The 15,088-nt window shown below is 44.6% G+C and overlaps 1 protein-coding gene across 2 annotated transcripts in view; it reads left to right on the top strand.

Annotated features, from left to right (window-relative positions):
- The window catches only part of Slco3a1 (solute carrier organic anion transporter family member 3A1), a 306,863-nt gene that overhangs the window by 62,549 nt on the left and 229,226 nt on the right, over positions 1–15,088 (top strand). For both annotated transcript variants that reach the window (XM_004658168.2, XM_004658166.3), the window contains exon 2: positions 6,646–7,111. In XM_004658168.2, the coding sequence (XP_004658225.1) occupies positions 6,646–7,111 (466 nt within the window). The remainder of the gene's footprint in view (positions 1–6,645; positions 7,112–15,088) is intronic.

Here is a 15,088-nt window from a genome sequence, read left to right as displayed (position 1 = left end):
GTAAGGAGTGGGAGAGAATTTTTTGTGTGCCTGGTGAAAGTGGAGACCTTTGTTCAGCTGTTAGTTGGACCAAAGACCTACAAGAGAAAATCAATGAGATTTACACATTGAAACCAATTACATTTATTGGGTGGTTTATCATTGTTTATGGAAAAGGGTTATAAAACAGTACACATTCTCTTAGATTTAATTGAACATAAAATTCACAGAGTATAAGGAATGGTAAACATCATTGTCTCCTATATAGTTTAGGGCCATTTGGGGAAGGCAGGTGCAGAAGGGAGAAACAGAAGGGATGGAAGGATAGGGTAAGGGGAGAAATGGTCTGAGGAAGATGCAAATGATGAAGTGGAAGAAAATGTGGGATGTGGCAGACACAGTACAAGGCCTGTGAGTTAAGCCTTAATGTGTCTGCACAGGCCAGAATTGGTGCTCTCAAGGTAATCAGAGAAAGAGAAAGTGCTCCTGTTTAAGACCTGCTCACAATGAATGGCCCAGTAACGAGACAGAATAAGGAAGAGGACGAAAAGGAGAGACTGAGACCACTGGTAACTCAGGTGGCTACAGGAGTGTGGGGCATGCTGCATCCCCAACAACCCCCGTATTTACAGGACCCATGGGTGCCCAGGGCATTCCCCTTCAAGACAGGCTATGAAAACAGACTCATTTCCACCTTACAGAGAGAAGGGAAGTCAGAGTACATGTCTTACCTAGATTTATCCAGACAATGTGAGGCTCTCAATTCTCACACATTTCCGCAGCACATAACCATACAAAAAGATATGTTCTATCAGGATGCAGTAGGGCATGCCTATAATCCTAGCACTCAAAGAGACTGGCAGGAAGATCATGGAGTTTGAGGCTAGCCCTGACTACATAGTAAGAAAGCATCTAAAAAAGTTTTTAGACACATGTTTTTGGCACATCAACTAGGACATGGAATATATCTTGAAATTACTTTCATGGAATTAAAAAGTTCATTAGAGCCCGATGGCACATCTGTATAATTCCAGCACTTGAGAGGCTGAGGTGGGGGTCACTATGAATTTGAGACCAGCTTAGGGTACACAGTGAATTTCAAGTCCTCCTTAGGTAGAGTAAGGCCCTGCCTAAATACAAAAGTAGCATTGAACTGTGCTAGTGACTGGAGTGATGAGTAAATTTGTTACATGGACGATATGAGCTAGAGGCCAGTCATAGTCAGTGTTTTAACGTAATTCTTACTACACTATTAAAATGGTTATAAACAATGAAACCCGTTTATTCGGCAAGCCTGATTTGAGCTAAACGAGTGTAGCATAAATAAAGCAACATTGCCAACCAGTTCTTTCACCTCATCTATTCATGAGGCAGGTGGGAGCAAGAACTAAACTATGTTGTCCTGGGTCACGTGGCTCTGTAAACCTAGGATCCTGGAATTCACAAGCAATGCGTTGTGCACACCATTTACCCTCTGTGCCTGATTACTCACTGCAAGGAGCTGCTGTTTAGATGGCAAACAAAAGCCACACACCATGCCCCGTTGGTTGATGAAATTATTATTGCTGTTCTATCAAAGAAAAGGAATTGTGGGTTTCGAGACTAGAATCCCTTTCCCCATTGCAAGAAACTTAAGTCAGCTTGCAAATTGCTTTTATGGGATTAAACAACTAAATAAACCCCCAAGCCAATACAATCTGGCATTGAGTTGTACCTAGAATTTTCTTGATGTTAGTATCAGCAGTGCTCCGTAAATGAATTAGGAACAGGCGGGTTTGTTTTTTTAATTTGCCAGACTTGTGAAGCAAAAGGCTGGGTAGTGTACATACGGGTGTGTACCACATTTTACTCATTCTATGCTTTTGTAAGTAAAGTTTTATTGGAACCCAGCCATGTCCATTTGTGCATATGTTGCCATAGGTATTACTCTGTGGTACAACGGCTGAGCTGCATGGTTGCTATAGTGACCATGTGGCCTGGAAGCTGAAATTATTTACTTTTTGGGTCTTTGCAGAAAAAGTATGCCAGACTCCATTTAGGAATCCCTGAGTGAGACAAGCTCAGGTCTTTTTCATGGCCACAGTGATATTGGCATCTCTTAAACTATTGTTAGTATCTGCTTCCAGACTTTTGCAAACTCTTTTACTCCATGCCTCCAGGCAGCTGCCTGGCCTTTAGAATCTGACTTTGTTGGCCTCACTGCACAAGCACCCCGCCTTTGATGACATGTCAGCACAAAGCTAGCGGTCCTCATTTCTCACCAGAGCTGCTTCATGAACACCTACTCAGTGCCGGCTGTGAGTCCCCCAGAGCAGCATGCATTTTGCCCAGAGCAAAAGTGTGAAAATAGGTTCTGAAAAAAATTGATTTAACAGAGTGCTCTCTGAGCTGGATTGGAGCTTGTCATAGTAGTAGAAGCTTGGCCTCCAGTACTTGAGAGGTTGAAGCAAGTGGATCTCATGTTTGAAGCCAGCCTAGGACACCATGGTGAGTTTAAAATTGACTTTGCAGCTCCCCAGCTGAAAAGCTACACAGATATACCATGTTGCAATATTGTAAACATCCATATGCCCTGTGCTTATGTATTTCATACTAGTGAGCATAGCGCTGCTCTACTTCCTTGCGTTAGAATGATGCTTGCAAGCTCTTTGCAGTAATAAGCCACCTTCCCAGGACCTAAGTTATATTTTTAGGTGAGAGAGTGAAAGATAAAGAGAGAGAGAGAGGGAGGGATAAAATTGCCAGAGTCTCCAGCCACTATAAACGAACTACGGATGCATGCACCATCTTGTGCACATGTGCAACCTTGCACACTTGTGTCTCCTTGTGCATCTGGCTTATATGGGACCTGGAGAATTGAACATGGTTCTTGAGGCTTTGCAGGAAAATGCCTTAAGCACTAAGCCATATCTCCAGCCCATATCTATACATTTTTTAATTAATTTATTTATTTATTTGAGAACTACAGACAGAGAAAGAGGGAGAGAGAGAGAGAGAGAGAGAGAGAGAGAGAGGGAGAGAGAGGGAGAGAATGGGCATGCCAGGGCTTCCAGCCACCGTAAACAAACTCCAGACGCGTGCACTCCCTTGTGCATCTGGCTAACGTGGGTCCTGGGGGATCGAGCCTTGAACTGGGGTCCTTAGGCTTCACAGGCAAGCGCTTAACTGCTAAGTCATCTCTCCAGCCCCATAATCTATATTTTTAATAAGAGTTTTAGAAGATTCTCCATGTATGTATGTCCACATAGATACATATATATGTGTGTGTATATGTGTGTGTGTGTGTATACACACACACACACACACACACACACACACACACATACACACACATATATGTATGTATGGGTGCATATATATATATATAAATGAGCATGCCAGGGCTTCTAGCCTCTGTAAATGAACTCCAAACACATGAGTCAGCTTGTGCATCTGGCTTACACAGATACTAGGGAATCCATCCTGGGTCTATAGGCTTTACAGGAAAGTGCCTTAAACACTGGGTGATCTATCCCTAGGAGATTCTTAAATACAAATTCTCCTTCTTCCTCCCTGTCTCCTTTCCTCCTTGTTTTTTTGTGTTTTTTTTTTTAACCCCTTCCACCAGAGCAGTAGAAACCTGACAGATACTGTGTTCTTTCCATGCGAACTTTATGTCCACTTGGCCCAGCATTAATGCCTTTTCTTTGCCTTCTTTAGCGACTGCCCCTTTGTCTCTAATTATCCAGATGTTCCCATCAGTCCCGTTACCCATTAAGTAACGACAGTCATTCCCTTTAGCACCCAGCTCCCTCCATGCTGGATTGCTTACTACCACATAAAAGCCACAAGTGGTGGCTTTTATAGCCTCATGAATACTTAATTTGTCCAGCTTCTCAAAATTGTGCTTTAAGTGAATGAAGACGTTAGCCTCCGATCTAATTGATCCACAGAGAACCATTTCAGAATGTTTGCAAAAACTGAATGGCTGGTCAAGAAGGGCACCACTGAAGCGTGCAGAGGCCACAGGTCAAGAAAGAAAGACTTGATACTTCCTGTCACCCCCATGAGGTGCTCTGTTGATCCAGGGTTAGAGCTGTAGGCACAATATGTCTCTAGAAAAACTGTTTTGTGTTTTGCCCACAGCTGTCTGAATCCTCACTACCTTCATATGCCATCGTAAATGCATGCTCCATGCATCGTAAATGCATACTCCTGCATGTGATACTCTTCTATGGGACATGGCTGCTGAGACAGAGCTGGTGTGGTTCAGATATGCTGTCTGGTGACTATGTCCCTGCCTCCTGTCAGCAATGAAATAGGATTTGTGCTTCAACCAGCACCTCAGGGCCCAGGCATGTCACAAACTCCATGGGAGCCCAGGAATCTAGAGTTGTTAGTGCTTTCCAAATGCTTCTGATCTTCAGGTCGGGCTGAGATCCTTTGGGCTCAAGGGGGAGTTTAAATGCATATTGTTGAAAGGAGGTGAGGAGTGATGTCCTGGCCACCTGCTCTTATTATACTAAGGGGACACAGGTACCGGCAACTCATCATAAGAGTCTGAGTATGTGCATGGATACTCGTGGATGGGATGTGACAGGAAGATTATATACATGGGTGTTTACAACACTGTCCCTATTTATATTCTTGGAGGAAGGTTAGCCCCCTGGAACTCTCCTTCCTGTCCTTTGCTTAGCAGCACACACCCAATTTGTCAGCAGACCCAGCCCAATTGGCCTGAAATATAGCACTGCCCCTGAAATGTTTCTCCTTTGACCATTCCTGTTCATCGCCATTACTACTGAGTTGATGAGGGCCTTAGCGTTCCCTTCCCCTCAGTAACAAACCAGCTGGTTTTTCCACTGCATCCATGTCTTCACTTTTCCAGCATCGATTCACCACACTGCCATGGTCCCTAAGTTCCTAAAACCCTGGATGTTCCCTGGTGTGCACAGATAAATGAAAATGACAGTAATGGTTGTGGCTAGTCCTTAGCTAGCATTTGCACAGACATGTGCTTTATTCTTGGCCTCTCTTTGTGGGGTTACGGCCTTATTGCCCTTTCACAGATGGGAAAGCTAAAGCACAGAGTAGCTTGCTCACCCAGACTGAGGGTGGACCCAGGCAGTCATGCCCAGAACCCTGGCAGGGCCCTTGTACTTTGCTGCCTCTCTGCACAGCCCTGCCTTGGAAGAAAAGGCTGTCTAGCCAACAGAGTTTGAGTCATCCTTTCTGTCCTTCACACATATCATGCCAGAGGGTGTTAGGACTATGATTTCCCAGAAACTAGTCCAAGCTCACAATTGATTTAAGGAAACACTAAGGATTCACCTCAGTTCTCTCCTAAGCTCTGCATATCTGCCACCACACTGCCTACGTTGGCTTGCCAACATTCCTCACGGTGAGTCTTGTGACTCTTTATGACCTCTGCTTCAGATGATCCTCTACTCTGTGAGGAACTCATGTGCTATGCACATACTTTTGCCTGACATGTTCTTCCTTCCCCAACAAGGTCCTCAGTCAGCTGCCAGGGCTCTCCAGGAACGACTTGTCTTCCTGTGATGCCCATCATGACGCTAGCATCTCATCTTCCCTTTCACCGGAGAAACCCTTCAATAATGCCTTGCCCCTGGTTGCTCGGCATGAACTTTGCATAAGGAACATGATCTCCAATCATTTTGTGTTCCAGATGCATCCATGTCTACCTTTCTGCCACCTGGACACCTCTCAAAGACAGGTGTCCTTTCCTCCTCATTTTCCATCTTTTGTGTCCAGGACATTGTTGGGCAAACAGCAGATGTTCAGTAAATATTTGTTAAACAAATACAGCACAGACAGGAATACAGAGGTGGGAAAAATCATAACAGTATCTCAACCGAGGATCCCCGGCAGGGCTACAGTGCTGAGAACAGTCAGGGTTTTGTGTACCTGTTGGCCTCCAGGGAAACCTCCGTCATTTGGAAATGTGCAGAAGGAAGTGGAGTTAAGGATTATCTTACTACCAGGCCTGTGATTGCAGCTCCTTGGGAGGCTGAGGCAGGAGGCTCAGGGAAATCCAAGGCTTGCTTGGCCTACACTGAGTGAGTGCCTGGGCAACCTAGTGAGATAATCTCAAATAAAATGAAAACAGGGCTTGGGACTTAGCTCAGTGTAGAGCACTTGTTTAGCATATGTGAAACCCCATGTCTCAGTCCCCACTTCCTCAGGATGAATGAATGAATGATGGAAGAAATATCTTCTTAGCTAATCAAGCTTGTCCACTCTGCGGCTTAAGAGTTTTGTTTGAGTTTTAAGGTGGGCTTGGCTGACATCCTAATAAAATGATTCTGGTCCCTGCATCCTCACAGCTCAACACAGATGTGCATTTGGGAGTGTGTGCAAACTGTGAACTTTTGTAATTTTACAGGACTTTGTGGTGGAGGTATGTGGGATGGGTCACACAGCTTTACACAACAGAGGTACAAACTTTTAAGATGGAAATGGGTACTGAGGGGGGAAAAAAGCAGAAACTGAATCCTTTAGTTGAATCAGTGTTACCAAACTACGCAGATGCTTCTCTGATTCTTTGGTTTTTGCATCTGCCTTTTGCAGCTGGTGCCATCACGAGGTAGTTGGGGAAGGCAGGGGAGGGGTCCCCTCAGAGTCTCCCTTGGACAGGCTTTGAGATTTCCTTTTGCTTGTTCTCAGGTGAGCGTCCTGACCACTCTGGAGCGCAGGTTCAACCTGCAGAGCGCCGACGTGGGCGTGATCGCCAGCAGCTTCGAGATCGGGAACCTGGCGCTCATCCTGTTTGTGAGCTACTTCGGGGCGCGCGGGCACCGGCCTCGCCTCATCGGCTGCGGGGGCATCGTGATGGCGCTGGGCGCACTGCTGTCTGCGCTGCCCGAGTTCCTCACCCACCAGTACAAGTACGAGGCCGGCGAGATCCGCTGGGGCGCCGAGGGCCGCGATGTCTGTGCTGCCAACGGCTCCGGGGGAGACGAGGGGCCGGACCCTGACCTCATCTGCCGCAACCGGACAGCCACCAACATGATGTACTTGCTGCTTATTGGGGCTCAGGTACTCCTGGGCATCGGTGCTACCCCTGTGCAACCCCTCGGGGTCTCCTACATCGACGACCACGTGCGGAGGAAGGACTCTTCGCTCTACATAGGTAGGCACTGCGGGGCGTGGACCATGGGTGCAAAGGTGGGCCCCTGTTTCGTTAAGGGCACTGGTTCTCAGAATTGGCTAAACACCTTCAGGGTTTTTTTTAAAGAAGCACAGATGCCTGGATTGGACCCCCAGAAATTTTTGGCAGTTGATCCAGGATGCGCTTTTGTGAACAGCTCTCCAGGTTGTGTTTTAGGTATGTCATAAATTGATCTGTCACGTGTTAAGAGTTTTTCTAAACCTTGCATCAAAGAAGATGAGGTTTGGATGGGGTTTTTGTCTGACCTGCGCTCTGTGTGTTAATGGTGGTGGAGACTTTGGGTCTGTCTGGGGTTAGTGGCCAATGATCATCACCTTGGAATCCCCAACCTTGAAAAAACAAGACTATTGCCTGCCCACTGCCTTTGTGCAGCCTTTGGTGTAACTCAAAGTTGTGGCTTCTGATAATATCTTCAATCACATGGATTTGCCCAGGGATGGGATATGTAGGAAGAAATGAAGTAAGTGTATACTGAAAACTTACTTTACACTGTCATAGTTTCTGATCAGAAAGGTAGATGTGCACATAGGCCCATAGGAAACAGCTGCTCACGTGGGGAATGGAGTCCCTGACTAAGAGCTTGTGGACGCTACCGAATAGTCACTGCCAAGTATCTCTAGCCCTAACTGACCAAGTGTAAACTTGTCTCCTGTAAGCACATCTGCAGCTACTGAGTGTGAAGCTGGGGGAAAACAATTACCTTTGCCTGCAGAAGCTTGGAGCCTTGTGAAAGCAATGCGCCTTGAGGTATAAAGTTAATTATAAAATGTAGGTTTAAGTTAGAACAGAATTTGAACCACAGCGACAAACAAGCTTCCTAAGTGCCAGGTTTCTACCTTACACGGTGAGATGGCTGGGAACGGGTATTCAACAGAATCCTGACTTCCTCCATGCTTTTCTGCCCAGTTGTGGAGTCAATTCCATGATTGGACAAGTGTGTTACAGCTGTCACTTTAGCGTTGTGAGAGGAGGTTATGGGTGAGAAAGGAGGAGAAGGTGTGTCTCCCAGCTCAGGGGTGGAGCCAGATGAGCTCCATCTTGACGTACCTGTGTGGCAGAAGAGGCAACGGTGCCCAGCCCTACTCTGCCCCTGGTATGGTCAGCACTTCTGTTGTATCCAAGGATGGGTGCAGCAGGGTTGGGGACTGAAGTGATCATTGAACTTCTGTTGCTGTTAAAGTGTCAGTGAAAGGGCTGGAGAGATGACTTAGCAGTTGACACACTTGCTTGGGAAGCCTAAGGACCAAGGTTTGATATCCCAGTACCCACATAAGCCAGACGCAAAATGGTGGCATATGCATCTGGAGATCATTTGCAATGAGCAGAGGCCCCTGGGTGCCCATTCTCTCTCTCCACCTGCCTCTCTCTCTCTCAAATATATAAATGAAACAAGTGAAAGTCAAGCCATGGCTGTCACATGTTGACAGAAAGGTGGACAACTATTCTCTGATTTGACTGATGTCACCCTGGGAGAGTTGTTTCTTGGTACCAGTAACAGATAAGCCAGACCACGGGGAAGGAAATGGGAGCCAAAAGCTGAATTCTTCCATCTCATGCTATGATCAAGTAGAAAAATCTCTCCTCAATCATCCTTGAAGTTTTATCAGTGCTAAGTAACCTTGGCTTGGAGATCCCAGAGCAGTTCCTGGACCCTCTTCTGGAAAGATGCCCTGGTGACATTGTATCTATACACAAAGCTCTGGGATAAGGAGGCATTTGGGTTTGGGCTGTGGAATCATGGACAGAAGAAACAATCAAGATTTGATACAGTGAATTTTTGTTACAAATAAAATTTTAGCAGAATTATTAGTTGGGCTCCTATCTTCCTACCCTGTATAAAAGTCAGGGCACTGGTTACATGTCTCTTTGCTTGCTCTGTGGACATTTTGGGACTGCAGTCTGTCTGACAAATTCCAAAGCATGACAGCACACAGCTGTGAGGATGGCTGCTCCAGGTCTCCCTGAAGTGGTTTCATGGGCCTATTTCCAGGAGCAGTCAAGAGCAAGCCTTTTGTACAAATTGGCCTCAATAGGTGGCTTTTCATTCCATGCATGGATTGTATTCTCTGTGAACAGCTTCAGAAGACTGTAGCACATGCGGAGAAGAGCTGGATTGTTGGTTTATTACATAAGCCATAAAGGCCTATCTGTGATCATGAGAATGTCTCAGCATTTATCTCCTCTAATTAGGCACTTAACTCTGCTTCTCAGAGTATTTGAGGAAGCCCACTGCAAGAGAGGAAGGTTGTCTGAAGGCACTGATGCTAGAACTGTCAGTGTGAACTGAATGGAAAAGGGTATATGTTCCTCACTTTGTGGCTTGTGCAAAAGTTAATCTAAAAAGAGTTCTTTGGTCAGCATGCCTAATGCCTAACACTAGACTGGTGATTGTAGAGATGTGAACATGGAAAATGCAAGCTTGTTCCTAAGTGATCCTTTCTATGTGGGCCAAGAAGGAAGAGAATAGTCAGTGTGCACTGCCAGACTTCAAATCTTCAGTGACAAGACCTATGTCTAGTTGTCTGCAAAGTGAGGCCCACACTTTTGTGGCCAGGTCCTACACTCCTACACTGAGGGAAAGTTGAAGTGGTGCAGCCTGAGTCACATGACAGTCCCCACTGAAAAGACTTTCCGCTGGCCCTGTGGCTAAGCTCCTGGATTGCTGGATGGGTCATTCACAAGGGACTTCTTGGCTGGCTCTGTTCTGTGGCCAGTCCTTTCCAGTGTGAGGAGGGAGTCCAGGGAGCTTATTACCAGGGGACAACACTGGATGAATGGGGACTCGCTCGGCTGGCAGGCTTTTCAGTGCAGCAGCATGTGGAGCTCAGCCTCACGGGGCAGCCAGATAATGACCCGTGGGTGGCGCGTGGCGCTCTTTGTTCCTAAAGGAACTAAATAGGCAGGGTGGCAGTAGAAACCATTTGGGCCCTACTGGGGGCCAAGAATCAACCCTTTAGGAGTCTAATCATGTCTTAGCTCCATGTTGGCACTTTCCATTAACCCAGTTTTCTCAGCTGCTTTTTTTTTTTCTCCAAGTTCAAAATGCATCAAGATATGTTTGCTCTTTATGGTGGAATAAGTGAGATGATGTAATGACCTATTTACTAGTTTACTAGGTTGGCACATCAGTTTGGTATTACCTTTTCTTTTTTGCAGATGAGAAAAAATGGTCAAATGAACATGGCAAAGATTTTTTTAAGTAACTTTATTTCTCATTAAATAAGTCTTTCACATTTACCACTGGCCGTGTTGGAAATAGGAAAAAAGAACAATTTGAGAGCAGCTACTACTAGCTTTATGGAGGATATAATTCCAGCCGCTTTGTTCTGCAATAGTATGCATTTGAAACACACAATCTCGCTTTTAGTAAACTATATTTTGTAATTTTATTTCTCTTAATATTTTATGAGCTTTCCTCCATGTTATTAAGTATTCTTCTATGACTTTATTTTTGCATACATAATATTCCTTTGTGAATATATATGCCTACTACTCAATGCTATCTATTGTTACAAATGAGTTTTCAGAATTTTTGCTGTTATAAACAAAGCAGGTGGGTAAACTGTGACTCTCGGTGGTTAACTTACTTGCCCAAGGTCGTTAATCTGGATGCAGCTGAGTTCTGGGCCTGAGAGCACTAGCTATTCCAAATGTATTTGAAATCTGTTTTCAGGGCAGGAATGAAGTGGGGGGAGGAGGTGGTCCAATGTCAAGAGCATGTGAGGGCATTCTGCAAGGCAGCTTGAAGCCTTTGGGTAATAAAAGTCACGAGAGCCAAGAAGGTGAGGGAGATGGCCAAGGAAGGAGGTGCTGTGGTGGGGGAATGAGGGTCAAACCCAGAATGGAGGCTCGGGGTAAGAGGAGAGTTGGGAGGATAGTCATAGCTGGTATTTAGGTCACGTTTCTGGAAAGAAATTGAACCTTCATTTTATCTTGCTTTGGGGTTGAGCTGGGTATACATCAGGGAACAAGCTGGTTAAGTCCACCTTCTGTTCTAGCAGTGTGGACACTGCAACATACTTCATCCTATGCTTGAATTGCAGCAGGTATCAGCAAGTTTTCCCTATTCTGTGTTAAAAATCTTCCTCTTTACATCACCACGTTCATTCTGCTTCTGTGCTCTGAAACAACCAGGCAAACTTCTCTGCCCTCTTCTGTAGTGTGATGACTCCCCTTGGGTACCAACCTTGCCACCAACACCAACTATGGATAGAATGGGGTTGCCAGAAGCCTCACTCCTCTGTTCTGGGATCTTGTCCCTTGCTTGGTGATTTCCTTCTTTACTTCTGCTGGTGTTTTCCTTGGAAAAATCCATGTTAAGGGCTGGGGAGCCTGGACCAAGGGATGAAACCTGATGACTCAAAGCAGGTGTGGGAGCACTACATCAGTTTGCTAGGGCATTCCTCAAAAAGCACTACACATGGTAGGCTCAGACAATAGGGATGTGTTTTCTCACAGGTCTGGAAACTAGAAGTTCAAGATCAAGGCAGGGTTGGCTTCCCCTGGGGCTGCTCTCTGGTTTGTAGAAAGCCATCCTACTGCTGACTCTTTGCTTGGTTGTCTCTCTGGGCCCACATGTCCCTGAGGTCACATTCTTGACCCTAATGTCCTCCTCTTACCAGGACTGCAGTCTTATTGGGTTGGAGTCCATTTATAGGATGCCATTTAAACTTAAGGACTTCTTCAAATGCCCTGTATCAAATAATTACTTAAAGATACAAGTTTGTTGTGTCATTTAAATTTGAAATAATGATAGAATCAAAAGTTTTAATTAATTAATTTATTTATTTGAGAGGGGGCAGAAAGAGGAAGACAGAGAAGTGGCTGGTAGATTCACTTGAGATTACCTGTTCTGTGAGGAACAGGAACTGGCCAGATGAAAGTGATCCTTGAAGACTCCTACACTCCTTTGGAGAAGAGGCCTTTGCAAAGTGCTTGATTATGTGGGACAATTGCTACAAGCCAGGTGATACCTATGTTAGGCTCAATGTGTCACACTTTCTTTGTTCATCACTTATATTAAGACCCAGAGCAACCCTCCGTATTACAGCTAATGATGCAAAGAGAATTATTCTCTGATCTCATCTGCCAAATGTTTGCTTAGTTACAAAGGTCACAAGAATACCAGCAAGCCACCAAAGAGAACAAAGTTTCTTCTTCAGAGTCCTGGGAGCAAAGAATTATTTTGCTTCTGATAAGTTTTTGTTTTAGCTTGACACTGGGTAAAATGTGTTTTAGCTCTCCAAAGAGAGTGGGTCAAGTATGGATCAAATATACTGTGACTGCAATTCGGAAAAAAAATAATTAAAAGGCCATTTCTCCTGGGAGCAAGTCTAGCTCATTAAATTCTTTCAACTTCATCGATATTGAAGTTCCTCATAAATTTCTCTTTTTCCTGAAATAAATGACACTGTAGAGAAGTGGTCAGTTTGTTTTGGCCATGTTCCAGTTTCCTACCCCAGCTGCTCATCACATTCCATTTTAGTGTGGTTTCAGCAGTGTGCTAGGAAATGTGTCCTTAGTACTTATCTGGTACTCCCATATTGCCTGGGCTGGTAGCTATTTCTCATTCATCTGTAGCGACTCCTATTTCACGTTCAGTGGCTTACGCTGTTCCGGTGGTGCTCCCCGCCTGGCTCGCTGACCTTGTACACTCTGAATTGGGTTCTGGTGTCCACCAGTTTTTAAAAGTTGACTCCTCATTCTTGCATGGACTTGCCCCCCTGTGTACTGGATGAATTTCCAATGAATCTGAGCTTATGGACTCATCAGTAAAATGAACTGGGCTTTACTATGCAAACACCTTATGCAACAAGCAGTGTGTTCGTGATGATTCAATAAATGCTGGTCACCTTTAAAGTCATAGGCTCTCCATTTCCCAATGTGAAAGCGGAGGCACAATTGACTTATCTAGTAGGGTACAGTTCCTTGCACAAAAGTCCTTGGGTCCTGACTTTTAATCGTACGTGTAATCCATCTTGTGCAGCTAAGAATAGCAACCTTTCCATTCCTGAATTAAACCAGCAGGGCTCCTTCTATTCTGCAGACCCCTTTCTGTGGCTCGTTTCAAAGTACACAACGTGTTAGTGCTGCCCTAGGCTGCAAGGGAGCCAGTTTGTGTTTGTTAGGCAGCGCCCCAGGGTGATGTGTTAGATGGCTCTGTGTGGTCTGATGCAGTGCTTCTGAATCTGGAAGCATATAGATTCAGTGTTTTAAAAGAAAGTACTATTATTGTAAAATTTGGGGAAACAAAAATGTAATAAGAACACAAATAATTCATAATTCCAATATCTATGAGAAAATTATGGTCAATATTCAGGCATATTTAATTCCAGCTTTACTATAATTAAGATTACTTTTTAATCAATTTATATGTTACAGGCTGAATACCCTTTATCCAAAAGGCTTAGAACCAAAAATATTTAAGATAACACCTTTTCAGTTTTGGGATATTTGCTTGAACTCTCTACTGTCTAAGCATCCCTGATATGACATGCTAAAGTTTAAAATGTTCTAAAATCTAAGTTTAATATTTGGGGCACTTTGGATTTTAGACTAGGGATGTTCCACCTATACAAACTTTTCTATACAACTGTTAACATATTTTAGATAATTTTATAATGCTCTGTCAATGTAAAAATGTTGGGAATTGCTCTTCGGATGTTTAATGAACAATGTTTGGGGGACTTTAGAAGCCTCATTCATAGTCGCTGAACACTTTGAAGGCTCAGGTTAGTTCAGATGGATTAATTGTGACTTGAAATCCAACTCTTTAGCCTTGCCATGTCTCCTTCCACAAGATAAAATGGATGTCACAAACGGGCTTTGGGTAGGTTACACCTGCTCCTAGGGAGGTGTAGCCTTGGGTACTTGATAGTTCTTGCCCTGTTCTCTTCTATTCATTGCTCAATGGGAATGCCAAATAAGCGTTTTCCAGCTCCTGAACTCTTTAAGAGACTAGAGATGCCTGTTTTCCAAGTATACTGTTTTTCCAATTCATTGAAATTTCCTAGCCTTTGACCCAACTCAACAAAAACAACTTCAGGTAGTAAGGATTTATTTTGGCTCATGGTTTGACAAGAATGGCATGGAGGTAGGGAGCTGGGATATATATCTTGCACTCCTTGCCTCCTCATATATTTGGGGACAGGAAGCATAGATCAGAAATAAAATGGGGCCAAGCTGTGAACCTCAAGGCCTGCCACCCAAATGCCCCCTTTCTTCAATGAAGCCCCTCTTCCTAAAGGTTCTGCAATCTCCCCTAGGCAATGCTACCAGTTGGAGACCAAGTGTTCAAAGACATGAGCTTGTGAGGAGCCAGTCATATTTACACTGTCACTGTGAGTTAACACTGGTAGCTTGCTATTACTCCAGTCTATCAATTTAAAATTATGTTCCCCATTTGAGTGCCACATCAATAAATAAGGAAGGAGGAAAGGAAAGCTATGGTTGCATGTCATGAGTGCCATAGCCAGGATCAATGGTGTCCTCTGCTATGTTCAGAATCATGGAGGAGCTGGGCTTGAAGGAAGAGATAGGAGTCCTTAACCTATGCTCATGGCTTCCTTGCAGGAATGATGGAACACTTACTGCTTATGCAGCCATCAGGTACTGTTCTAGCCAGCAGTTTGCTTATTGCCTTGTCAGAACGGGAACCCCAGGATGGGGAAAAGAATGAAACCGTTTTTCAAAGCTGAGCAGTGGTCAGATGATGAAAAATATGGCTCATGGTTCCCTGAACCATTGCTCTGGGATGCAAAAACTAGTTGAATTTTGGGCTAGTTGGGGCCTATATACATACTGTGTGTATGACACCATCCTTGCAAAGGGACATTAGAATATAGTATCAAAGTGTATGATAGCATAGAGGACCAGAGAGTCCCAGAATGACCTAGGGAAGGTGGGGATGTGTGTGCAGCACTCTCCTTCTGTTAGAAT

This window comes from Jaculus jaculus, chromosome 3 (genome assembly GCF_020740685.1).
Source record: "Jaculus jaculus isolate mJacJac1 chromosome 3, mJacJac1.mat.Y.cur, whole genome shotgun sequence".
Taxonomy (NCBI): Eukaryota; Metazoa; Chordata; class Mammalia; order Rodentia; family Dipodidae; genus Jaculus; species Jaculus jaculus.
This window is presented reverse-complemented; position numbering and strand designations above follow the sequence as displayed.